Source organism: Chelonia mydas, chromosome 23 (assembly GCF_015237465.2).
Source record: "Chelonia mydas isolate rCheMyd1 chromosome 23, rCheMyd1.pri.v2, whole genome shotgun sequence".
Classification (NCBI taxonomy): Eukaryota; Metazoa; Chordata; order Testudines; family Cheloniidae; genus Chelonia; species Chelonia mydas.
In genome coordinates, this window is record NC_051263.2 from 19,099,150 (window position 1) to 19,124,996 (window position 25,847).

Here is a 25,847-nt window from a genome sequence, read left to right on the forward strand (position 1 = left end):
AATCCGTCTCTGGGACCGCTGGGGCTGGGGAAGGGAGGGCCTAGCACCGGGATCCAGGACTCCTGGGTTCCATCCCCGGCTCTGGATGGGAAGCGGGGTCTAATGGGTTAGAGCAGGGGGGGCTGGGAACCAGGACTCCTGGGTTCTCCCCCAGCTCTGGATGGGAAGTGGGGTCTGGTGGGTTAGATCCACGGGGGCTGGGAGCCAGGACTCCTGAAATAGGTGGGTGAAGGGCGGGGGGGGGGCCTTCGCTCTCCGTTTCCAGCCGGGCCCGGGCCCCGGCCCCGCGACGGATCTGCCCGGGCTCAGAACTCTTCTCTTGCTCTTTTGGTTTGGGGTTTTTTGGGGGTGGGGGATTTTTTTGGCAGAAAAAAAATCTAAGAAAAAGACACAGGAAAAAAATCAATGTTTTTGTACAAAAATACCTCCCCCCCCCGATAATTTCGGGGCTCGGGGGGGTGGGGAGGGCACGATACAGCGACAGGACGGCTGGACAGAGACTCCCAACAGCAGCCATTTCTGGAGGGACCCCGGGGGGCAGCCGCTCTGTTGGGGGAGGGAGAGCATTGGGGAATGGGGGGGCAGTGTGGGGGTTCGCTGGATCTTTGGTTCTTGTCCAGCTCCTCCCCCCCCTTTTTCGGGGTGCTGGGGGGCAGGGACCGTTCTCGTTTCTTTTCTTTTTGATATAAAAACCAACGGAATGAAACAAACTGACCAATCGGTGTTTTCTTCGAGCCAGGGGCACGCAGGACCCGCCTTCTGGGGTGCCCGGACACCTGGGTTCTTTCCCTGGCTCTGGGAGGGGAGTGGGGTCTGATGGGTTAGAGCAGGGGGGCTGGGAGCCAGGACTCCTGGGTTCAATCCCTGATTCTTGCCGTCAGTCACTATTGGCCATTGTGGAACAAATCTCTTCTTGTCTTTTCCCCCCTGCGAGCTGGGTCGGGCGAGCGCAGGCTGAATGCAGACCCCGATTACTCCAGCCTCGGCCTCCCCCAGCCGGGGGGCGCTGGTGCGCCCGGGGCAGAGTTCGGGCCAGGAAGCAGTTGGCTCCCCCGGCAGCTGAACCGAAACCTCCATCTGTGCTTTGGTTTCCTGCTTTCGGGGCCGACCCTGCCCCCGAAATTTCGATTCAAAGGTCACAGATTTCTCTTTCTTCGAAAACAGCCAGCAGGATAAGATCTGGGGCATGGGGTGAGGGGGAGAGACGCAGCCACGTCTGGGGTGCAGCAGCCACACAGGGACGCCTCGCCTGGCACTGAGATGCAGCCACCTCTGGGGCAGGGCGGCTGGGGAGCAGCCACACATAACGCCGTATGGGGATGGCTCGCCTGGTGGGGAGAGGCAACCACCTCCGGGGCGGGGCGGCTGGGGAGCAGTTTGGGACAGGAAGTGAAGCCGATGCCTGTTGCCGACTGCACCTGGAGCGGAAATTTCGAGAGGGAGAATGGGCCCCTCCGGGCACCGGGGTCCAATCCCTCCGTTTTAGGGGGAGAAAGCCAGGCTCGGGAGTTCGTGCCCGCGCTGATCACCAGGGGAGTGCGCCCCTTGCAGAGCCCCACCCCAGCTCTGGGGCCCCTTCCTCGCCCTGTGGAAACGTCACACGCCGGTGCCCCAGAAATGCGGCAGCTCCCCCACAGCCCCCCATTTAATTCCTCCGCGGGATCACCGGGTCTGGCTGGGAACGCCCCCCCCTTCAATCTCCTGCCCCTCCCGCTCCCCCCTGCGCTGGTCCTTACGAGGCCGACGGCTGTTTGCAGTACGACCAATATTGGTCTGCCGTGTGCAATGCACAATTGTACACACTGTCTGCATGCACCCTCGCGTGCAAGGCACCGTGATTCCCGGGGAACCGTGACGTGCAGCGCTCGACTGTTTGCAGTTCACTACTACGGGCAATGCACTATTGCGCTGCACGCTCGTGTGCAATGCACACCGCACCGCATCGCCCGCGCTGCACGCGCGTGTGCAAGGCACCCTTGCTCCCGGATCGCGCCACGTCTGCGCAAGGAGCAATCACGCGCCACCGGCATTTGCTCCACCTGGCGGGCGCGCGCTTACCCACAGCCCGCTGCCCAGGGCGCAAGCGCCGCATTCGGCGTTACTGCGCATGCACCGGGGGAAGGTCCTGCCAACGCGCATGCGGCACGCGCAGTCTCCCTTAGAGACACTGCCGAGTGTTCTCTTCCCCCCCCCCGCCCCATCTCTGGCGGACGCTACCGAATCCACCGAGCCTGGTTCCGCCGCCTGCCCATTGGCCGCCGCCGAGAAGGCGCCCGCCGTATCAGGGTCCGGGTCCCCCACGTGGGGGGCGGGACGAAGACGGAACCCGCGACGATTGCTGGCGCCGCCGGCCAATCGCCGCCCGGTTCGCCCCCCCACGTGGGACGGAAGGCTTTTCCCTCCCGCCGTTGGGGGGGCAGCCCTGCTGCTGGCCAATCAGCGCGGGGAGGGGAGAGAGGAACAGAGGAAGGGGGGAGAGACGCGCGAGGCGCTCGAGTTTGGCAGTTGGTGGCGGCCGTTGCTCCCCTCGCGCCTCTGCCGTTTGAAAACGAGGGTTGAGCCGGAGGGAGGGGGGCTGGCGCGGCCCCGCCCCCGGGCCTGAGCGGACCGAACCATGAGCGGGAGCGGGGGCGTCCCGCGGACCCCACCCCCCTCCCCGGCCGCCAAGCGCCGCTGCCCGGCCCCGCTGCTGAAGGAGACGGAGGCCGCCCAGGCGCTGACCCAGCTGACGGCCTGGGGGGCCCTGGAAACCGCCGGGCGGCAGGGGGCGCCCGCGGCCGAGGGGGCCCTGGAAACGGCTGCCGCGGGGCTGGCGCCCCCTGCTGGGGAGGGGGGCCTGGAAACCGCCAAGCGGGGCAGCCGAGACACCGCCGGGGGCGGGCGGGGGCGCCTCGGGGCTCTCGCCAACGGGAAGGGGAGCCGAGGGGAGAGGAGCCAGGAGACTGCCGCTGGGCCAGGGAGCCTTGACGCCGCCGCCGCCGAGGGGAAGGGGGTCCTGGAAACCGCCGCCGCCGAGATGGGGAGCCTCGAAACAGACGCCGCCGAGGGGAAGGGAGTCCTGGAAACCGCCGCCGCCGAGATGGGGAGCCTCGAGACCGCCGCCGCCGAGGGGAAGGGGGTCCTGGAAACCGCCGCCGCCGAGATGGGGAGCCTCGAAACCGCCGCCACCGAGGGGAAGGGGGTCCTGGAAACCGACGCCACCGAGATGGGGAGCCTCAAAACCGACGCCGCCGAGGGGAAGGGGGTGCTGGAAACCGACGCCACCGAGATGGGGAGCCTCGAAACTGATGCCGCCGAGGGGAAGGGGGTGCTAGAAACCGACGCCACCAAGATGGGGAGGCTCGAGACCGCCGCTGACGGGAAGGGAGGCCTGGAAACTGCCGACGGCCGGGAGGGGCGGAGGAAGAGGCGGGCGGAGGAGGAGTGCTCCATCATCTCGGTGGGGGAGGAGGAGGAGGAGGAGGAGCCGGGGACGGGGGCGGCGGCGGCCCGGCCGGCCCCGGACACGGAGCAGTACCTGGAGGCGCTGGAGGCGGTGCAGCTGGAGCTGGAGGCGGTGAACGAGCAGGCCGGCTGCGCCTTCCGCATCCTCAAGGCCAAGTTCGGCCACATGCGCCGGCCCCACCTCGAGCGCCGCAACCTCATCATCCAGAACATCCCCGGGTTCTGGGTCACCGCCGTATCCCTCCGCCAGGGGGCGCCGCAGGGCAGCCGGGGCTGGGCGGGGGGCGGAGAGCGGGGGGCTCGAGGCCCGGAGAACCCAGGCGTCCGGGCTCCGGTTGTGTTTCCTTGACTCGGGCTCGGCAGTTTCTCAATCACCCCCAGTTGTCGGCCGTGATCAACGACCGGGACGAGGACACCCTGAGCTACATGACCAACCTGCAGGTGAGAGCGGGGGGCTCGGCGCTCGGACGCCTGGGTTCCCTCCCTGGCTCTGGGAGGGGAGTGGGGTCTAGTGGGTTGCGGGGGGCGGGGCTGGGAGCCAGGACTCCTGGGTTCCTGCTCCGGCTCTAGGAGGAGCCGGGGGACCGTGGGGGCAGGGGTGCGTGCTGGGGAAAGTCTCAGGCCCGGACTCCTGGGTCCTTTCTGCCCCCGGCAGGTGGAGGACTTCACTCACGCCAAGTCAGGGTGCAAGATCAAGTTCTACTTCAGCGGGAACCCCTACTTCCAGAACGAGGTGATCGTCAAGGAGTTCCAGCCGGCCTCCTCTGGTACGGGGCGGGGCTGCGTTCGGGGGGCGCTGGGGGGCGCTCCCCGTGCCTGCACCCTCACCCCGCCTCTCCCCCGCAGGCAGGCTGGTGTCGCACTCCACCCCCATCCGCTGGTGGCGGGGCCAGGACCCCCGGGCCCACGGCCGCAAGAGCCCCGAGGTGGGGCGCAGCTTCTTCAGCTGGTTCGGGGACCACAGCTTCCCTGCAGCTGACCGGATTGCTGAGGTGAGACCCCCCCGAGCCCCGATCCTGCCCCCCCGGCCGCCCCACCCACGTCTCACCCCCTGCTCCGTCCCCCCAGATCATCAAGGAGGACCTCTGGCCAAACCCGCTGCAGTACTATCTGATGGGCGAGAACGGGGGCGCCGGGGACGACAGGTGAGACGGCGCCTCCTGCTGGAGGGGGCCGGGCGAGGGGCCGGCAGGCTGGGGAGCCAGGGACTGGTGGCTGAGAAGTGCATGGTGGGTAACCCCAGGGTGGGCGCCGAGCATTGTGGGTAACCCGGGCGGTGGGGGCGCCGAGCATTGTGGGTAACCCAGGGTGCCTGCAGCGGGATGGAGCCCGGGGAAGACTGCGTGGTGATTGTGGGTAATGGGGGGGGGGGGGCGGCGCCGAGGGTTGTGGGTAACCCTGAGGTGCCCGCAGCGGGACGGAGCCCGGGGACAAGTGCGTGGTGATTGTGGGTGTCACAGGGTCCCCGGGCCATGCTCTGAGCTGCTCCCCACGAAGCCGGGCAGGACTCTGGGGGAGTCTCCTCTCGGGGAGCAGCCTGTCTGCAGGACACACAGCTCCCCCGGCTTCCCCCTTCCTGGGTCTGACCCCGGAGCCTTCAGCCTCCTCTGCCCCTCCGGGCGCTTCCCGCAGCCAGTCCACCCAGGCAGGGTCCTGGGGAAGCCAGGGGGTCCTGCCCCCCAACTCCGCAGTCAGACGGGACTCTCAGCCAGCCAGTAAAACAGAAGGTTTATTAGACGACAGGAACATGGTCTAACACAGAGCTTGTAGGTGCAGAGAACAGGACCCCTCAGCCGGGTCCATTTTGGGGGGCAGGGAGCCAGACAACCACGTCTGCCCTTCACTCCATGTCCCAGCCAGCCCCAAACTGAAACTCTCTCCAGCCCCTCCTCCTCTGGGCTTTGTCCCTTTCCCGGGCCAGGAGGTCACCTGATTCCTTTGTTCTCCAACCCTTTAGCTCTCACCTTGCAGGGGGGAAGGGCCCAGGCCATCAACTGCCAGGAAACAGGGTGTCGGCCATTGTCTGTGTCCAGACCCCTGCACACACCTGCCCTCTAGGGCTCTGCAACGACCATACCCCCTTATCTCACCCTCTAGAAACTTAAGAACTGCCTAGGGGAAACTGAGGCACCCCCACACTATTCAGAGGAAACATTAAGAACTGTCCCACTTCGTCACATCTCTCCCCCCTTCGAGACCGAACTGAGCGGGATCACTTTAGCTGGTGACCTGCGGAAGTTCGAAGCCACCAACGTTCCCATGGATGCCCCAGCGTCTCTGCCATTCCTTGGTAGGAGTTACGCCAGGCCCTTCCAGTTTCACGCCCTCCCTTAGGTCGGGGGTGGTCAATAGCACTCACAGGCCGCATGTGGGAAGGTTTATGCGGCCCGTGCCCTTTGGCCACCCCCAAAACTCCAGGGGGTCAAACTGGGATCGGGTCTTCTCCCCAACAAGCTGGCCAAACACAGCCACTTGGTTATAGGACCGTAACTTTCTTAACAGCTTTCACTTCATCTGAGACCTTCTCAAAGCTCTCCACACTGGGTCTTTCAACAGGACAGTCAGTGGATCCATTCACAACAGAAAATTTCTGGCTGTTAGGAACTGAAACTTTCTTGATTAAATCACTTTCACACCCTTCAGTGGCAGTAACCTGCTTGCAAAGACTCCATGAGGATTCCTTTCCCTCGGGCTTTTCTATGCAACAATTCACCCCTCCCAGAAATTCTGCCCTTACCCTCTTCACCGAGGGCTTGCTCTAGAGGAACACTTTCCTGAGCAACAACAGACTCTTCCTGGGTCTCCCTTACCTCCAGAATCACCTCTGGCCCATCCGGCGGATTCCTCCACAATCCCCTTTCGGGCAAACTGACAGACTTCCTAGAGAAAAGGTCAGAAGCATTCTCCTTCCCTTTGCCACACACAAGCTCAGGAATCTTTTTCTTCTTGCTACAGGTTCCCACATCCTCAGTCGGTAACACAATCACATCACCTTCATGCTCCCCTTGTGCACTGGCTAGGATCTCACCCTGATTAGACAGAGTTGCGATACCCTTTCCCAACCACACACTCGCAACAGGCAAAATACAAGCACCAGAATTGTCTGGTCTCTGGGATTTTACATAGACCCTAACTGGATGCGACCTAGTTACAGGGCCATTCTCCCGAGCAGACACAAACTTAGGGCCCTTCCCTTCCTGGGCGTTAGCTGAATCCAGAACCAGCTCTGAGACAACTGCACGACCCTCAACCATCACAGGCTGAAAGGCCCCTTCTGTCTGCTCCACAGACAAAGAAGAGCCGGACACACTTTCTCCTTTCCCAGACACACAGCTTGGGATCTCATTCCCCTGGTCCCAGCACACAAGGCTGGTCACAGACAACTGCTTGGAGATCAGGGTAGCTCCCTCCATAGGCAAGTCAATACCCCTGACAGACACAGGCACGTTTCCTTCCCTGTCACAATTCTCCCCCCAGCTAACAGGTAAGGTCCAGGGACACTCATCTTCCACTCTCCTCGCCTTCCCACCCTGCTGACTAGACACAGCCATCAGCTCACAAGGCTGCCTAGGCTCATCCAGACTTTCCTTACCCAGCACCTTGCCACTCCCCACAGATCCCCTGCCCTGCCTGTGTCTCCCCCCACTCAGCTGGGGTCTCAGCTCCCACTGTGCTCAGCGCTGCCCTTGCTGTCCCAGTGGGGGTAGGCAGCGAGCTCCCTGCTTTCCTCACTGCATGAGAGCCAGCGTGAGCCCCTCTCCGGTGTGCAAGGGGGGCAGGGAGCCCCAGGAGTCTGGTCACAGGCAGGCAGGTAGCCTGAGCCTAGCAGCTCCTCCCCCGCTGCCAGCCAGGTCATCTGCATTTTCACTGACCATTTCCCTCTCTGCCGATTTGGTTCCCTGGATTCAAATTCAAACCCTTGGCCGTTACCGGAGCAGGGCCTGGATCCTGTCCCAAAGAGACACAGTCGCCCCACAATAGGGTCTCGCAGCTGGTATCCTGGAGCACCCCAACGGCCAGCCAGCCCCACCCCTCCTGGGTCTGCACAGGGATCTGGGCCACAGGCAGGGCGAGGGGCTTCATCCCTGGGACCCTCACCCAGCTCACACAGCCCCTCAGCATCTGAGGCTGCACCCCCCAGGGCCTGACACCAGTTCTCTCTGTCCCAGGATCTCGCCACCCCAGGAATGTCTCCCCATTGACCGTCACCTTCCGCTCCCACTGGAGGTCCGAGGGGCCCGACCCCAGGGAACTCCCCACAGACATATAGGTCAGGGTCAGGAGTGGGAGCCTGTCCACCTCCCCACCCATCTGGCTGATGGAGTCTGTGGCCTTGGGACCCAGCAAGGGAGCTAGACACCGGGGCTTTTCCGCAGGGTCCCCCTGGTTCAAATCTCCAGCCTGCTCAAAGGCAGTGAGGTGGCATCCACATCCCCCCCGTCCTTAACCAGGGGCAGCAATTTAGTCTCGAGGTTCCCTGCAGAACTGGCCCCCCGGGGTCTATCCCCACTCACCCCGGGGAGGTCCCCTAGGCCTCTCCGCTCCCCCACCGCCAGTTCATGCTGCTGCGTCTCCTGCAGCTCTTTCTCGGGCTCTCGCTGTCTCTCACAGTCCTCTCGCTCCTTCGGACTCAGCTCCAATCCCGTCCTTCTCCGATCCCCCGATGGGGAACCCGATCGTGAAGACCCTCGTCTGGTCGGGGACAGGAGTCTTGGGGGTGCCTGGCTCCCACTCCAGCTGCTCCCAGATCCTGCTATAGCCCCATTTGGGGTCAGGAATCTGTCCTTAGAGCCGTCATCCTCCTCCAGCTGCACGATGAACCGTGCTTTGGTGAACTTCCCAAGGCTCAACCCTCTCTTTCTGCACAGGGTTACAATGTCCTTCTTCAGGAGACGGTGACAGGCCATCACTCCGCTCTTCCCAAGTTGTTGTGGACTCACAGGCCTGTGCGCTCTCAGCTCCCCACGGTTTCCAGGGAGAACCCCTAGTGTGCCAGCCCTTCTCGAGGTCACCCCCTCTTTGCCAGGGTCGAGCTGCAGACTCCTCCGGCCCTGGGACCGCTCGCTGCAATCCCCCGGGGGACCCTGTTACTGCAAAAGTCCTTCTCTCTCCCAGGGCCAAGCCGCAGGCTCCTCCGCCCCTGAGACTGCTCACCGCAGTCCCCAGGGGGACCCCATTACTGCACAGTCCTTCTCGCTGGTCACACACTCCCAGGGGTTAACCGCCCCCCGAAACCGCTCCTCTCAGCCTTCAGCATGCCTGGTCCCCATCAATCCCCCTTCATTTTACTGCTCCCCCGTCACTTACTGCAGGAAGCGCCATCCATGGGGTGCAGTACATCCCACCGCTGCCACCAGTTGTCAGAGTCCCCGGGTGATGCTCTGGAACTGCTCCCCATGAAGCCGGGCAGGACTCTGGGGGGAGCCTCCTCTCGGGGAGCAGCCTGTCTGCAGGACACACAGCTCCCCCGGCTTCCCCCTTCCTGGGTCTGACCCCGGAGGCTCCAGTCTCCTCTGCCCCTCCGGGCGCTTCCCCCAGCGAGTCTGCTCAGGCGGGGCCCTGGGGGGGCCAGAGGGTCCTGCCCCCCAACTCCGCAGTCAGACGTGACTCTCAGCCAGCCGGGGAAACAGAAGGTTTATTAGACGACAGGGACAGGGTCTAACACAGAGCTTGCAGGTGCAGAGAACAGGACCCCTCAGCAGGGTCCATTCTGGGGGGCAGTGAGCCAGACAACCCCGTCTTCACTCCATGTCCCCAGCCAGCCCCAAACTGAAACTCTCTCCAGCCCGCCCTCCTCTGGGCTTTGTCCCTTTCCCGGGCCGGGAGGTCACCGGATTCCTTTGTTCTCCAGCCCTTCAGCTCTCACCTTGCAGGGGGAAGGGCCCAGGCCATCAGTGGCCAGGAGACAGGGTGTCGGCCATTCTCTGTGTCCAGACCCCTGCACGTACCTGCCCTCTAGGGCTCTGCAACGACCATACCCCCCCATCCCACCCTCTAGAGACTTAAGAACTGTCTAGGGGAAACTGAGGCACCCCCACACTATTGAGAGGAAACATGAAGAACTGTCCCACTTCGTCACAGTGGGTAACCCGGGGGGGGCGCCGAGCATTGTGGGTAACCCTGCGGTGCCCACAGCGGGACAAAGCCTGGGGACGACTGCGTGGTGATTGTGGGTGACCCGGGGGGGGGGGGGTGCCGAGCATTGTGGGTAACCCTGTGGTACCCGCAGCGGGACGGAGCCCGGGGATGACTGCGTGGTGATCGTGGACGACGAGGGGGAGGAGGACGAGGTGCAGGAAATCATGGACGAGGAAGAGGATGGCGAGGAAGGTGAGTAACAGGGTCCCTAGATGACCCCCCGGGGGGCTGTGTCTCTGCAGCGGGCGGGGGGGTTTCATGGAGGGGGCAGGGCTGGGTGAGCAGGGGCTGTGGGTCGGGAGGGGGCATGGGTCAGGATTGGAGGGTGCTGGTGGAGTGGGGAAGGATTCGGGGGGTGCTGGTGGAGTGCGAGGCCAGGGGTGGGGCTTGGCGTAGGATTGGGGGTGCTGGTGGAGTGGGGAAGGATTCGGGGGGTGCTGGTGGAGTGCGAGGCCAGGGGTGGGGCTTGGCGTAGGATTGGGGGTGCTGATAGAGTGGGGAAGGATTTGGGGGGTGCTGGTGGAGTGGGGAAGGATTCGGGGGGTGCTGGTGGAGTGCGAGGCCAGGGGTGGGGCTTGGCGTAGGATCGGGGGTGCTGATAGAGTGGGGAAGGATTTGGGGGGTGCTGGTGGAGTGGGGAAGGATTCGGGGGGTGCTGGTGGAATGCGAGGCCAGGGATGGGGCTTGGCGTAGGATTGGGGGTGCTGGTGGAGTGGGGAAGGATTTGGGGGGGTGCTGGTGGAGTGCGAGGCCAGGGGTGGGGCTTGGCGTAGGATCGGGGGTGCTGGTGGAGTGGGGAAGGATTCGGGGGGGGGGCCGGTGGAGCAGGGAGGCTGTGGGTGGGGGGGCCATGGGTCAGGATTGGGGGGGCACCAGCAGTACCCACGTCTGTCCCCCCCCAGGCAGCACGGTGGAGGAGCTGATGGTGGAGGCGGCCGGCCGGGGCTCGGAGCCGGAGGAAGACGGTTGATCCCCCGCCCCCCCCCCGCCCCACCAGCACCTGAAGATGGACCAGGCTCCCCCCCCCACCCCGGCGCCTTCTGCTGGGGCTGGACTCTGTGACTGAGCTTTGCCCCCGGCCCCCCGGCCTGGGGTCGCTTCCCGCTCCGGGCTTGGGGCAATTCATCGGAGCCCTTCAGTCATTGAGGGCGACTGCAGTTCCCAGCCTGGCCATGGGGGGGCAGCGCTCCCCACTGTGTCGCCGGGGGCAGTCGTCTGTGGGGCCATGCTGGCGTTGGGGGTCGGCCCAGGGCGCTGGGGGCAGGGTGGGTCAATACCCCCCCCCCCCCGCCCCGGTGGGTCTGTGGGGCCCTGCCTGGCTTTGGCAGAGGGGCATTGTGGGTAAATTCCCCCCCAGTGGCCAGGTGGGGTCCTGCCTGGCCGCGGGAGAGGGGCATTGTGGGTAATCCCCCCCCCCCCCCAGTAGCCGGGTGGGGCCTTGCACCCCCAGTGGCCTTTTACTGAGCAGCTCAGGGTCTTGTTCCATTAATTGTGCTCAGGGGTCGGCTGTTAACTCCCCCCCCCCCCCCCCCCAGCCTGGGTCCCCCCAGGGCCTGCTGCCAGCCTGAGGGCCCCCCCCACCTCTGCTGCACCCCCCCAGCGCAATCCCATCAGCCCCTGGGGCTGGGCACCACTCTCCCCATCCGCATGGGGGGCGTTTATAAAACCAACCCTCCCCCCCCCCCCCCCCGGTGGCAGCTGTGTGATCTGCCTGTCCGCGGGGGCACCGGGGGGCAGGGTGGGGGGTGCTCTCCCTGGCAGTCAGGCTGGGTGCTGGGGGGCACCCTGGGGCCGGCCCCTCTGATGTCTTGTATCCGTGGGTGGAGGCGCTGGGCTGGCTGCCCCCCCATGGCTGCCCCCCCATGGCTGCCCTGTGCAACGCTACTGATGTGCGGGGCAGTGCCCGGCCGGGGGTTGTGCCCGGCCCGCGAAAACAAAGCACTTAATAGACGGAGAGATTTCACCCGCCCGGCTCCTTCCTGGCGCGCCGCCCCCCGCCGTGGGGCCCCCGGTCCCCTGCCTGCCCGCCGTGGGGCTCCCCATCCCCTGCCCGCCCGCCGTGGGGCCCCCTGTCCCCCTGCTCGCTGTGAGGTCCCCTGCTCGCTGTGAGGTCCCCTGCCCACTGTGGGGGTCCCCCTGCCCGCCCGCCGTGGGGCCCCCTGTCCCCCTGCCTGCTGTGGGGTTGGGGTCCTCTGTCCCCCTGTCCCCTGCCCACCATGGAGCCCCCTATCCCCTGCCCGCCGTGGGGTTGGGGTCTTCTGTCTCCCCGCCTGCCTGCTGTGCAGCCTCCCGTCCACTGCCTGCCATGGGGTTGGGGTCCTCTGTCCCCCCATCCCCCTGCCTGCCCGCCGTGGGGCCCCTCGTCCCACCTGGGGCGTCCTTTCTCCCCACATAGCTGTCTGAGCAAAGGGGCCACGGCAGACCCCACTTCCCCCAGCTGGGAGAGAACCCAGGCGTCCTGGCCCCCCCCGCACACCCCACGGCCAGGGTGGGGGAGCTGCCGAGTCTCGAGGTCTCAGGGTCTGTTTGGGTCTCGGGGGGGCACCTGGGAACCCTGGGGGGGACGACACGTGGGGTGTGGGGGCTTGTGGGGCAGTAAAGATCTTCCCAGCATGCCCCTGGCCTAGACTGGGTGGGGGGGTCACCCCTGCTTGGCTGCCTGGGGGCTCCCCAAATCCTCCTAGATCTGTCCCCGCCCCCAGCTGCTCCTTCCTCCTCCAGGGATCCCCCCACTTCCCCCTCCAGGAACTCGCCCCCCCCCCCCAGCTGCTCTCTGTCCCCCCCCCCCCCCCTTCCCTCCAGGCAGGTCCCAGCCCGGGCGCTGTTCCGGGTCCCGCCCCCAGCCAGGTATGTGGGGGGAGGGCGGCGGGCAGGGAGGGGTTAACCGGGGGGGGGGATCAGCTGCTGGGCCCGGGATTGGCCGGGGGATTATCGGCCCCCTTCGTCCTGGGACCGTCCCACCGCGGGGGGGGCCGAGGTCTCAACCCCCCCGGACGCCGAGCGGGGACGGAGACGCCTGGGAGCCGGGACAGACTCGGGGTAAGGGGCCCCCCCCCGCCCGCCGGTACCCCTCACTCCTGACCCGCAGCCCCCCAGTCCCCCCCCCAGCCCGCCGGTGCCCCTCACTCCCGACCCGCAGCCCCCCAGTCCCCCCCCGCCGGTGCCCCAGTCCCCCCCCCCCCGCCCGCCGGTGCCCCTCACTCCCGACCTGCAGCCCCCCAGTCCCCCCCCGCCGGTGCCCCAGTCCCCCCCCCCGCCCGCCGGTGCCCCTCACTCCCGACCCGCAGCCCCCCAGTCCCCCCCCCGCCCGCCGGTGCCCCTCACTCCCGACCCGCAGCCCCCCCCCAGCCCGCCGGTGCCCCTCACTCCCGACCTGCAGCCCCCCATTCCCCCCCCCCCGCCCGCCGGTGCCCCTCACTCCCGACCCGCAGCCCCCCAGTCCCCCCGCCCGCCGGTGCCCCTCACTCCCGACCCGCAGCCCCCCCCCAGCCCGCCGGTGCCCCTCACTCCCGACCTGCAGCCCCCCAGTCCCCCCCCCAGCCCGCCGGTGCCCCTCACTCCCGACCTGCAGCCCCCCAGTCCCCCCCCGCCGGTGCCCCAGTCCCCCCCCCCCGCCCGCCGGTGCCCCTCACTCCCGACCCGCAGCCCCCCAGTCCCCCCCCCGCCCGCCGGTGCCCCTCACTCCCGACCCGCAGCCCCCCAGTCCCCCCCCCCAGCCCGCCGGTGCCCCTCACTCCCGACCCGCAGCCCCCCAGTCCCCCCCCCCCGCCCGCCGGTGCCCCTCACTCCCGACCTGCTCCCCTGGATTTTGTCTGCTCCACTTTGCCCTGCGGGACCCAGACACTGGTGGGGCCGGGGCCAGGGGGCAGCCGCCCGCCTTGGGACAGGAAGTGAAGGAGCCCCCCCCACCCCCCAACTGCAAGGACGGGGGGGGCACATTTCGGGACTGGCCCGAGGAAAGGGGGGGCTGCATATCCCAGCATGCACCTGGCCGCACCTGGGGGGTGGAGCCTGCAGGTCGTAGCCGGCGCGGCTGGGGGCCTGGGAGACAGGGGTCGGCTCTGCGGGGGGGGCGGGGAGATCAGCCCCCGCACGCCCACATGCCTTGTCTCCTGGCTTCACCCCATTGCTCTGCCCGCAGGGCATGGGGCTTGGGGGGGGGCCCCGGCCAGGGGGGCTCTTGGGGGTTGGTTACTTCCCAGGGGCTCTGATGGGGGGGTCCCCAGCGGGGGAGGGGCTCGGCTGGGTTATCCCAGCCCCTCCCCCCCCAGCAAGGGGGGGGTGGGGGGGCAGTGCAGCCCTGGGAAGCGGCTTCCCCGGCCACACACCTGTGCCCCCCCAGGAGGTGTGTGGGTCGCCCCTGCCCCACTGCACCCCCCAGCGCTCAGCCCTGCCTGCTAGGGGAGAGGGCCTGCCCCACTCCCAGTCCCCCGCCCAGCCCTGTGCTCCCCACCTACCTCTTCTCCTTCTCCCACAGGTGCTGCCTGCCCCTGCCATGGCCCCCCCAGCGCCTGCCCTCCTGCTGGGGTTGGTGCTGCCCTGTGCCCTGGCCTGGTCCAGCCCCCTCAGCGCCCCCCGCGTCTCCCTGTCCTACGCAGGTGAGGGGCGGGGGGCGGGGGTGGCGCAGCCTGCGTGGGCCGTCGTGCACACGGGCTCCCAGTAGCGACCGTGCATGGGGGGGGGTCCGGCATGTGGCGCGAGTCACACGTGCGTGCAAAGCGTGCGTCCGCGGTGAGAGACGTGTGCAGAGACGTGCCGGTGAACACGTGTTCCTGGGCGCTGGTGCACACGCGTGTCCGTGCGAGCAGAAGGGCTGCTGAGCCCCGTGCTGGGTCACTAGGGGGCACATGGTGCGGAGGTGCCCACGCTGCCCCCCGCAACCCCCCCTTGCTGGGGACTCCGGGATCTGGTTACCCGGCCGGCCGCAGGGAGCGGCTTTCCCAGAAAAGCTTAAAATACCCAGAATGCCGAGGAGGGCTGAGCTCCCCCGCCTCCTCTGTCGTGCAACACGCTGACCCTCCGTGCAATGCACCAGGACCAGCCCCCCCACCGTGCAATGCACCAACCAGCCAGGCAATGGGCCGGGAACCCCCCAGCCCGTGCAAAGCACCATCCAGTCATGCAATGCATCAGGACCAGCCCCCCCACCGTGCAATGCACCATCTAGTCGTGCAATGCACCAGGACCAGCCCCCCCCCGTGCAAATCACCAACCAGCCAGGCAATGTGCAGGGAACGCCCCCAGCCATGCAAAGCACCATCCGGCCATGCAATGCACCAGGACCAGCCCCCCCCACTGTACAATGCACCATCCAGCCATGCAATGCACCAGGACCAGCCCCCCCCAGTCGTGCAATGCACCATCCGGCCATGCAATGCTCCAGGACCAACCCCCCCCACTGTACAATGCACCATCCAGCCATGCAGTGCACCAGGACCAGCCCCCCCAGCCGTGCAAAGCACCATCCGGCCATGCAATGCACCAGGACCAGCCCCCCCCACTGTGCAATGCACCATCCAGCCATGCAATGCACCAGGACCAGCCCCCCACACTGTACAATGCACCATCCAGCCATGCAGTGCACCAGGACCAGCCCCCCCCCCCACTGTACAATGCACCATCCAGTCATGCAATGCATCAGGACCAGCCCCCCAGCCATGCAATGCACCATCCAGCCATGCAATGCACCAGGACCAGCCCCCCAGCCATGCAAAGCACCATCCAGCCATGCAATACACCAGGACCAGCCCCCCCCCACTGTGCAATGCACCATCCAGCCATGCAATACACCAGGACCAGCCCCCCCACCGTGCAATGCACTATCCAGCCGTGCAATGCACCAGGACCAGCCCCCCAGCCATGCAAAGCACCATCCAGCCATGCAATGCACCAGGACCAGCCCCCCAGCCATGCAATGCACCATCCAGCCATGCAATGCACCAGGACCAGCCCCCCAGCCATGCAAAGCACCATCCAGCCGTGCAATGCACCAGGACCAGCCCCCCAGCCATGCAATGCACCATCCAGCCATGCAATGCACCAGGACCAGCCCCCCCCCCACCGTGCAATGCACCATCCAGTCGTGCAATGCAGGGGACAGTGGGGGGCTGCCCCCCCCCCCATTGTCTCAGTCCCCGCCTGGCCGGATATAGCTGTGACACACGCCCCAGACACGCTGCAGCAGGCACCTGCCATGGGGCTGCCTGGAGGTCACCCCCAAAGCCTGCAAAGCCTGGGGCTTGTGGGGATTTCCGGCAGGACGCCTGGGTCCCGTCCCCGGTGCCGAGAGGGCAGCGGGGGCTGGTGGGTTAGAGCAGGGGGCTGGGAGCCAGGACTCCTGGGTTCCATCCCTGGCTCTAGGAGGGGAATGGGGTCTAGTGGTTAGAGTGAGGGGGGGGCCTAGCGGCTAGCCCCCCTTCTGCCCCAGAAACCTGCCCTTGGCCCCGGCTCTCAGACCCTGGCCCGCGTAGCGCCCTGGCCTGGAATCTCCCCCCGGGGCTGTGCCAGCCATGCCCGGCGGGTTTGACACGCTCAAGGTCACTGCAGGTGGGAAGCTCGCAGCACGGCCTGGCACGGGGCTGGAATGCGGCCCGGGGATTTCAGGGATTATTTCTGGGCTTTGCTGTGCCTGCCCCCCCACCCCCAAAATACCCCCTGAGCTCAGCCAGCGCCAGGCAGATTAACGGGGGGTGGGGACCACTCCAGCTGCTGCCTGAGGGGGGGGAGGGGGGCTAGGACTCCTGGGTTCTCCGGGGGTAAGAGTGGAGGGGGGGGCTGGGAGCCAGGACTCCTGGGTTCTCTCCCGGCTCTGGGAGGGGAGTGGGGGCTGGTGGGTCAGAGCAGGGGGGCTGGGAGCCTGGACGCCTGGGTTCTCTCCTGGCTCTGGAGGGGAGTGGGGGCTGGTGGTTAGAGTGGGGGTGCGGGGTGAGGAGCCCGGATGCCTGGGTCCCATCCCATCTCCATCGCCCCCCCACCCCCAGAGCTCCTGCAGACCCGCACCGCCCGGCCCTTTGCTTTCGCCTTCAACACCAGTGACTATCGGATCCTGCTGCTGGACCAGGACCAGGACCGGCTCTACCTGGGGGCCCGCGACTACCTGGTGGCCCTGGACCTCCACAACGTCAACAGGGAGCCGCTCATCGTAAGGGGCGCCCCCTGCTGGGCGCCCGGACGCCTGGGTCCTCTCCGGGCTCTGGGAGGGGGGTGGGGTCTAGTGGTTAGAGGAGGGGGGCTGGGAGCCAGGACTCCTGGGTTCTCTCCCCAGCTCTGGGAGGGGGTGGGGTCTCGCGGTTGGAGCGGTGGGGGGGGGGAGGGGGGTTGGGAGTCCTGACTCCTGGGTTCCCTGGGAGGGGTGGAGGGCGCTAGGAGTCGGGGAGTGCACGGACTCTGGGGGGCTGGTTCTGGGGTCCCCATCTCTGACCCACTCTCTCCTCTCCCTAGATCCACTGGCCGGCATCCCAGAGTCAGCAGAGCGCCTGCCGCATGGCGGGGAAGGGGCAGCGGGTGAGATGGGGCAGGGACCCCCCGCACCCCCGCCCTGTCACCCCTCTCCTGAGACCACGCAGGGCTTCCCCAGTGGCCTCTGTGGGTCTGCCCCCCTCCTGGGAATCTGCCCCCCCGTGATCCCTGGGGATCAGCCCCCAGCCACTGCCCCCTGGGACCCCTTTGTGTCTGCCCCCCATGTCCTGCTGAGATTCCCCTCCCCCCCCTTCGAGTCCCAGCCCTGCCCCGACTCACCCCGTCCCGTCTGCCCCCCCCAGGGCGAGTGTTTCAACTACGTGCGTCTGGTCGAACCCCTGAACCGCACCCACCTCTACGTCTGCGGGACGGGGGCCTGCCAGCCCGTCTGCGCCCTGGTGCACCGCGGCTGGCGGTCACAGGTGAGCCGGACGCCTGGGTCCCACCCGCCGCCAGGGCAGGGGGCTGGGGGTTAGACGGGGGGCCGGGAGCCCGGACTCCTGGGTTCTGCCCCGGCGCTGGGAGGGGAGTGGGGGCTGGAGGGTTAGACGGGGGGGCCGGGAGCCTGGACTCCTGGGTTCTGCCCCGGCTCTGGGAGGGGAGTGGGGGCTGGGGGTTAGACGGGGGGCCGGGAGCCCGGACTCCTGGGTTCTGCCCCGGCTCTGGGAGGGGAGTGGGGGCTGGAGGGTTAGACGGCAGGGCTGGGAGCCTGGACTCCTGGGTTCTGCCCCGGCTCTGGGAGGGGAGTGGGGGCTGGAGGGTTAGACGGCAGGGCTGGGAGCCAGGACTCCTGGGTTCTGCCCCGGCTGTGGGAGGGGAGTGGGGGCTGGAGGGTTAGACGGCAGGGCTGGGAGCCAGGACTCCTGGGTTCTGCCCCGGCTGTGGGAGGGGAGTGGGGGCTGGAGGGTTAGACGGGGGGGCTGGGAGCCCGGACTCCTGGGCTCTCCCCTGGCTCGGGGCGGGGGTAGCCAGGGCAGGGTGCTGGTGGGGGAAGAGCTCTGACCCCCCCCGCTCCCCCCCAGGAGTACCTGTTCCGCATGGTGCCGCGGTCGCTGGAGCCGGGGAAGGGGCGCTGCCCGTACGACCCCCGTCAGAGCAGCCTGGCCACGCTCGTCAGTAAGTGGGGGCTGGGGGGCAGGGTCCGTGCTCGGGGGGGGGCCCTGCTCTGTGCGGGGGGGTCTCACTGCCCCCTCCCCCCCGCAGACGGGACACTCTACGCTGGGCTGCACGTGGATTTCATGGGCACCGACGCGGCTCTTTTCCGCACCATGGGCCCCCGGCCGGCCGTTCGCACGGAGCAGCACGACTCCCGCTGGCTGCACGGTACGGGGCGGGGGGGCTGCGGGGCGGGAGTGAGGGGCGCCGGCCGGGCGGGGGGGGCTGCGGGGCGGGAGTGAGGGGCGCCGGCTGGGCGGGGGGGGCTGCGGGAGGTTAGGGGGGCTGCGGGGCGGGTGTGAGGGGCGCCGGCCAGGCAGGGGGGGGCTGCGGGGCGGGAGTGAGGGGCGCCGGCCGGGCAGGGGGGGGCTGCGGGGCGGGAGTGAGGGGCGCCGGCTGGGCTGGGGGGGCTGCGGGAGGTTAGGGGGGCTGCGGGGCGGGTGTGAGGGGCGCCGGCCGGGCAGGGGGGGGCTGCGGGAGGTTAGGGGGGCTGCGGGGCGGGCGTGAGGGGCGCCGCGGGGGGATGCTCCGGGTCCGCAGTGCCCCCTGGTGGCAGACGCGGGCCTCGCACTCACCCGGGCTCTGCCCCCCGCAGACCCCGTGTTCCTCCGGGCCCACGTGGTGCCGGACAGCAGCGAGCGCGGCGACGACAAGCTCTATTTCTTCTTCCGCGAGAAGGCGCTGGAGGGCGCCGTGGGGCCCGGCGTGCTGGCCCGGGTCGGCCGGGTCTGTCTGGTGAGCGGGGCGCCGGGGGGCGCCGGGGGGCGCGGGGGGCGGGGGATCGCCGTGCCCCGCGCGCCAGGCGAGCCGGTCCTTGCCCCCGTTTCTCCCCCAGAACGATGACGGTGGGCAGCGGGCCCTGGTCAGCAAGTGGACGACGTTCCTGAAGGCCCGGCTGGTTTGCTCCGTGGTGGGCGAGGACGGGGTGGAGACCTTCTTCGACGAGCTGCGTGAGCCGGGGGGCCGGGGGGGCCGGGTCCTTCCTCGGGGCTCAGTCTGAGCCGTCGCTGGACGCCGGCGAGTTCCTCGTGCCGGCCGGGACGCGTCCGAGCCGCGGGAGAGTCAGGGCCCGGCCCCGGCGCGACAGGGACGTTTTCCCGGCTCTGCCGGGCTGGGGTCCGCCCTCCGGCTCTGGGGCAGGTCCCAGCCGCGGTCTCACCCCACGGCCCAGGTCGCCACGCGCGATTCCCGGGGACACTGATGTTCAGCGGGTTACGGGCTCTCGGGCGACCTCTCGCCAGGCAGCCGTCAGAGCGGGGACCGCAGGGGTGTAGACGGTCACAGGGGCCGGGGGGGGGTGAATGCAGCTGTGGAAGGTCACAGACGGGGGGCTGGGTTCTCTTCCCAGCTGTGGGCAGGGAGTGGATTACAGCAGCGGGGGAGGGGAGGGGAGCCCGGACGCCTGGGTTCTATCTGATTCATCTCCCCCCTCCTGCCCCCCATTTCCAGGAGATGTGTTCCTGCTGCCGACTCAGGACGAGAAGAACCCCCGGGTGTACGGGCTGTTCTCCACCCTGGGGTGAGTCGGGGGGCTGGGGCGGGGATTGGGGGGAGTAACAGGGGCAGGGGGCGCTGGGCACTTGGGGGTGCTGGGGATTTGGGGGTGGGTTCTCGGAGGGGGCAGGGTGACCCCGGGGGGGCTGGGCGGTCTGTAACCCCCCTGTGTCCCCCAGGTCGGTGTTCCGGGGCTCGGCCGTCTGCGTGTACCCCCTGAGCGCCATCCGCAGTGCGTTCAACGGCCCCTTCGCCCACAAAGAGGGGCACGGCTACCAGTGGGTGCCCTACACGGGCCGCGTGCCCTACCCCCGCCCCGGAGCCGTGAGTGCAGGGGCTGGGAGCCCGGACGCCTGGGTTCTCCCCCCGGCTCTGGGAGGGGAGTGGGCTCTCGTTATTAGAGAGGGGATCGGGCAGGGAGCCCGGACGCCTGGGTTCTCCCCCCGGCTCTGGGAGGGGAGTGGGCTCCGGTAGTTAGAGCAGGGGGGGCAGGGAGCCCGGACGCCTGGGTTCTCCCCCCGCCTCTGGGAGGGGAGTGGACTCTCGTGATTAGAGCAGGGGGGGCAGGGAGCCCGGACGCCTGGGTTCTCCCCCCGGCTCTGGGAGGGGAGTGGGCTCTGGTAGTTAGAGCAGGGGGGGCAGGGAGCCCGGACGCCTGGGTTCTCCCCCCGGCTCTGGGAGGGGAGTGGACTGTCGTGATTAGAGCAGGGGGGGCAGGGAGCCCGGACGCCTGGGTTCTCCCCCCGGCTCTGGGAGGGGAGTGGGCTCTGGTAGTTAGAGCAGGGGGGGCAGGGAGCCCGGACGCCTGGGTTCTCCCCCCGGCTCTGGGAGGGGAGTGGGCTCTGGTGGGTAGAGCAGGGGGGCAGGGAGCCCGGACGCCTGGGTTCTCTCCCGCTCTGTCCCCACAGTGCCCGGGCGGGGCCTTCACCCCGGGGCTGGGCTCCACGCGCGAGTTCCCGGACGAGCTGGTGACCTTCGTGCGCTCGCACCCGCTGATGTACGACCCCGTGTACCCGGCGCCGCGCCGCCCCCTGCTGGTCCGCGCCGGCCTCCCCTACGGCTTCACCACGCTGGCCGTCGACCTGGCGCAGGCGGCCGACGGGCGCTACGAGGTGCTCTTCCTCGGCACGGGTACGCAGGACGCCGGGGTCCCATCCCCGGCCTGGGGGGGGGTTGGGAGCCCGGACGCCAGGGTCCCCGGGCGGGGGCAGTGGTTCCCCATCTCACGTGCTCTCTCCCCTCCCCCCAGACCGGGGCACGGTGCAGAAAGTGGTGGTGCTGCCCAAGGACCCAGGCGTCCTGGAGGAGCTGACACTGGAGGAGGTGGAGGTGTTCAAGGTGAGAGGCCCCGCCCCTGCTGCCCAGGCCCCGCCCCTTGCCCCTCCCTTCCCTTTGGGCCCCGCCCCTTTTGCTCCACCCTTGCATCCTAGCCCCGCCCCTTCCCACCAGGCCCTGCCTTGTATGGCTCCTCCCCCTCCCGGGAGGCCCCGCCTCCGCTCTGGCTCCGCCCCCCTTAGCCAGGCCCCACTCCTTCCTAGGCTCCGCCTCCTCCTGCCCCCTTCTCACCACCCCGCCTGTCTCCCCACAGACCCCAGTCCCCGTGAAGACCCTCTGGATTTCCTCGAAGCGGGTAGGTCGGGGGCAGGGCTGAGGCTACAGACTGGGGCTCGCAGGCAGGCAGAGGGGGCTGGGAGCCAGGACGCCTGGGTTCCCTCCCCAGCTCTGCGAGGGGAGTGGGGGCTGGTGGTTAGAGCAGGCGGGGCTGGGAGCCAGGACGCCTGGGTTCTCTCCCGAGCTCTGCGAGGGGAGTGGGGGCTGGTGGTTAGAGCAGGGGGGGCTGGGAGCCAGGACGCCTGGGTTCCCTCCCCGGCTCTGCGAGGGGAGTGGGGGCTGGTGGTTAGAGCAGGCGGGGCTGGGAGCCAGGACGCCTGGGTTCCCTCCCCGGCTCTGCGAGGGGAGTGGGGGCTGGTGGTTAGAGCGGGGAGGGCTGGGAGCCAGGACGCCTGGGTTCTCTCCCCGGCTCTGCGAGGGGAGTGGGGGCTGGTGGTTAGAGCAGGGGGGGCTGGGAGCCAGGACGCCTGGGTTCCCTCCCCGGCTCTGGGCGGGGAGTGGGGGCTGGTGGTTAGAGCAGGGGGGGCTGGGAGCCAGGACGCCTGGGTTCCCTCCCCGGCTCTGCGAGGGGAGTGGGGGCTGGTGGTTAGAGCAGGGGGGGCTGGGAGCCAGGACGCCTGGGTTCCCTCCCCGGCTCTGCGAGGGGAGTGGGGGCTGGTGGTTAGAGCGGGGAGGGCTGGGAGCCAGGACGCCTGGGTTCTCTCCCCGGCTCTGCGAGGGGAGTGGGGGCTGGCGGTTAGAGCAGGGAGGGCTGGGAGCCAGGACGCCTGGGTTCTCTCCCGAGCTCTGCGAGGGGAGTGGGGGCTGGGGGCTAGAGCAGGGGGCTGGGAGCCAGGACGCCTGGGTTCTCTCCCGAGCTCTGCGAGGGGAGTGGGGGCTGGTGGTTAGAGCAGGGGGGGCTGGGAGCCAGGACGCCTGGGTTCCCTCCCCGGCTCTGCGAGGGGAGTGGGGGCTGGTGGTTAGAGCAGGCGGGGCTGGGAGCCAGGACGCCTGGGTTCCCTCCCCGGCTCTGCGAGGGGAGTGGGGGCTGGTGGTTAGAGCGGGGAGGGCTGGGAGCCAGGACGCCTGGGTTCTCTCCCCGGCTCTGCGAGGGGAGTGGGGGCTGGCGGTTAGAGCAGGGAGGGCTGGGAGCCAGGACGCCTGGGTTCTCTCCCGAGCTCTGCGAGGGGAGTGGGGGCTGGGGGCTAGAGCAGGGGGCTGGGAGCCAGGACGCCTGGGTTCTCTCCCGAGCTCTGCGAGGGGAGTGGGGGCTGGCGGTTAGAGCGGGGGGGGGCTGGCAGGGGTCTGTGGGTCGTGGGGGGGTCTGTCCGTGCGTCCGTTCCTCAGGTGCGCGTCTGTCCCCAGCACCAGCTCTACGTCTCCTCGGACGTGGGGCTGGCCCAGCTGAGCCTCCATCGCTGTGGGGCCTACGGCCCGGCCTGCGCCGACTGCTGTCTGGCCCGGGACCCCCACTGCGCTTGGGACGGGCACCGCTGCACCCGCTACAGCCCCGCCCCCGGCAGGTGAGCGCCCGGACGCCGGGGTCCTGCGCCCCCGGGGAGCCCCACAGCCCGCCCCCGCCGGGGGAGCGCCCGGACGCCTGGGTCCAACGCCCCGGGGGAGCCTGACAGCCCTGCCCCCGCCGGGGGAGCGCCCGGACGCCTGGGTCCAACGCCCCGGGGGATCCTGACAGCCCCGCCCCCGGCGGGGGAGTGCCCGGACGCCGGGGTCCCGCGCCCCGGGGGAGCCTGACAGCCCTGCCCCCGCCGGGGGAGCGCCCGGACGCCTGGGTCCCGCACCCCGGGGGAGCCCCACAGCCCCACCCCTGCCGGGGGAGCGCCTGGACGCCTGGGTCCCGCACCCCGGGGGAGCCCCACAGCCCCACCCCTGCCGGGGGAGCACCCAGACGCCTGGGTCCCGCGCCCCCGGGGAGGGGACTTGCCAAAGCCACACTCCGGCACCACTTACCGGGGGGGGGGGGGGGGGGGGAGGCCAGAGGGGGTGGGGCGGCAGGGTTAGCTGGGGGGGGTGGCAGGAACTGACGCTGTATCCCCCCCCCCCTCGCCCCTCGCCAGGCGTGTCCGGCGCCAGGACATCAAACACGGAGACCCCCTTCGCCAGTGCCGGGGCTTCAACGCCCAGGGTGAGTGCCCCTCGCGGGGGGATGGGGGTAGCCAGGACGCCTGGGTTCAAACCCCAGCTCTGGGGGGGGGCGGCTGGGAGCCAGGACTCCTGGGTTCAAACCCCAGCTCTGGGGGAGGAGTGGGGGTCTGGTGATTAGAGGGGGGGGGCTGGGAGCCAGGACTCCGGGGTTCAATCCCCAGCCCTGGGGGAGGAGTGGGGGTCTGGTGATTAGAGTGGGGGGGCTGGGAGCCAGGACTCCTGGGTTCAATCCCCAGCCCTGGGGGAGGAGTGGGGGTCTGGTGATTAGAGTGGGGGGGCTGGGAGCCAGGACTCCTGGGTTCAATCCCCAGCCCTGGGGGAGGAGTGGGGGTCTGGTGATTAGAGTGGGGGGGCTGGGAGCCAGGACTCCGGGGTTCAGTCCCTGGCTCGGGGGATGTCTCTGTTGCTCTCCCCCCTGACGTGTGTCTCCCCCCAGCTGAGCAGGAGCTGGGGGAGCAGGTGCAGTTCGGGGTGGAGGGGGGCAGCGTCTTCCTGGAGTGCCGGCCCCCCTCCCCCCGCGCCCAGGTCCGGTGGCTGCTGCAGCTGGAGGGTGGCACCCGGCGCCCGGTGAGTGACCCCCCCCGCAGCGCGGTGACCCCCCCAGTCCCAGCCCTGTCTGACCCCGTGCCCCGTGTCTCTCTCTGCCCCCCAGCTGCCCCGGGAGCGGGTTCTCCTGCAGACGCCCCAGGGGGTCCTGCTGGGCCCGGTGGCGCCGTCGGACGGGGGCCGGTACCAGTGCGTGGGCACCGAGAACAGCTACACACGCCCCCTGCACCGCCTGCTGCTCCGGGTCCTGCCCCGCGGCCTGCTGGGGGGCCCCCCGCCCCCCGCCTGCCGGAGCCAGTGGGGCCGGCCCCGCCCCGGAGCCGGGCAGGGGGGCCACAACGGGACCCGGACCGGAGCGGGACCCAGCCCGGGGGGCCCGGAGCGGCGACGGGACCGGGCCGGAGCCAGCCGGCGCCCCCCACCCCGGAACTGACTGGGGGCCCGAGGCCGGGGTGAGGGGCTCGGACCTTGGGGGGCACCGGCTGGGGGGTGGGTTCGTTCCACATTCCACGGCGGGCCCCGGAGCGAATCGCCCACCGCTGGGGAGGGGGGGCCGCGTTTCCTTTCCATGTACATAGTCTCCTTTGCTGATGGGGGGGGGAGGCGGGGAACCCGGATGCCTGGGTTCCCCCCCGTTTGATTTGCAGAGTCTATTTTTTCACAGCTGGGGGGGTTTCTAACACGGCTGGACTTGGGTTGTTTTAAAATTAATTTATTTTTTTATCCTGCCCCCGATTTCCTGTGACCCCGTCTGCTGTGGACGAATCCGGCTGCCGCCGATTAAAGGGGCCGGTCTCTGATTTTCCGAATGTGCCCCCAGCGCATGGGGAGGGGCTGGCTCGTCAGTTTGGGGGGGACCCACAGCCCCTGCCAGCCCGGCCCTGGGATCCCCCATTTCCCCTCCAGCCCTGCCGGTGCCCCCCACTCCTGACCCGCAGCCCCCCGCCAGCCCGGCCCTGCCCCCCCCCAGCCCTGCCAGTGCCCCCCACTCCCGACCCGCAGCCCCCCGCCAGCCCGGCCCTGCCCCCCCCCAGCCCTGCCGGTGCCCCCCACTCCCGACCCGCAGCCCCCCGCTAGCCCGGCCCTGCCCCCGCCAGCCCTGCCGGTGCCCCTCACTCCCGACCCGCAGCCCCCCGCCAGCCCGGCCCTGCCCCCCCCAGCCCTGCTGGTGCCCCCCACTCCCAACCCGCAGCCCCCCGCTAGCCCGGCCGGTGCCCCTCACTCCCGACCCGCAGCCCCTGCCCTGGGCTCTCTCCCGCCCCGGGGGAGGTTGGGGGTGGGGGGCTCTGGGGGACGGGTCAGGGCCAGCTTGGGGAAATTTGCAGTGGGGGTGGGCAGCTGCTCCATCCCCTGGCGCCCGGCGTGGCAGGGGTGGGGCTCGGGCCGCCCCGGTTCTGCCCCTTGGCCCCCCCCGGCCGGCGTCCGAGAGGAGACGTCTGTGCAGCTGGGCTGGTCACGTCCCGACCGGGTTTATTTCGGGCCCAGGCGTCGGGTCCTCTCGGGCCTGGTTTGCTTTCGGGGGCCCAGGAGACGGTCGGGGGAGTGGGGGAAGCTGGTGGGGCCCCCCAATTTCTCTCCGCGAGTTCCAGGACCCAGAGGGGGAGCGGGGGGGTTGGACAGGTGTAACCGTTCGGTCCCAATTCGGCCTCGATGCTCGTGGGGGGGTTGGCCCCTTTGCCGGACGATTTGAAGGCAGCCTCTGTGCCGAACGCCCCCCGCGGGGCCGGGCTGGGACGCTCGCCGAGCGCCGTGGCCAGGCCGCCCAGGGGAGCCCCCTGAGCCGGGAGCGCGGGGGGTACGGGACCGGCTGGTTTCGGCCTGGCCACGCGCCCAGCCCAGCCCGACGCCTCTGGGCTCCA

At 69.2% G+C, this 25,847-nt stretch overlaps 2 protein-coding genes across 4 annotated transcripts; both read left to right on the forward strand.

Moving 5' to 3' along the window:
* Window positions 1-2,151: 2,151 nt before the first annotated feature.
* LOC119564922 (putative testis-specific Y-encoded-like protein 3) lies at window positions 2,152-11,545 on the forward strand. Its single transcript, XM_037888529.2, has 7 exons — window positions 2,152-3,679; window positions 3,808-3,885; window positions 4,100-4,211; window positions 4,291-4,436; window positions 4,513-4,589; window positions 9,674-9,774; window positions 10,485-11,545. Exons 1-7 carry the CDS (start codon window positions 2,615-2,617, stop codon window positions 10,550-10,552), a joined length of 1,647 nt encoding a protein of 548 aa, XP_037744457.1. The 5' UTR covers window positions 2,152-2,614; the 3' UTR covers window positions 10,553-11,545.
* Window positions 11,546-12,347: 802 nt separating this feature from the next.
* LOC119564920 (semaphorin-3F) lies at window positions 12,348-24,793 on the forward strand. Of its 3 annotated transcripts, none has more exons than XM_043534358.1 (18): window positions 12,348-12,429; window positions 14,060-14,180; window positions 16,563-16,723; window positions 17,023-17,085; window positions 17,343-17,462; window positions 18,063-18,156; window positions 18,244-18,363; window positions 18,791-18,930; window positions 19,031-19,145; window positions 19,645-19,714; window positions 19,869-20,013; window positions 20,598-20,820; window positions 20,939-21,027; window positions 21,278-21,319; window positions 22,645-22,802; window positions 23,355-23,422; window positions 23,879-24,009; window positions 24,095-24,793. In XM_043534358.1, exons 2-18 carry the CDS (start codon window positions 14,078-14,080, stop codon window positions 24,419-24,421), a joined length of 2,169 nt encoding a protein of 722 aa, XP_043390293.1. In that variant the 5' UTR covers window positions 12,348-12,429; window positions 14,060-14,077; the 3' UTR covers window positions 24,422-24,793. The 3 variants fall into 3 exon arrangements, with proteins under 3 accessions (XP_043390293.1, XP_037744445.1, XP_043390294.1); XM_037888517.2 differs by lacking the exon at window positions 12,348-12,429 and adding an exon at window positions 12,447-12,621; XM_043534359.1 differs by lacking the exons at window positions 12,348-12,429; window positions 17,023-17,085 and adding an exon at window positions 12,453-12,621.
* Window positions 24,794-25,847: the final 1,054 nt, after the last annotated feature.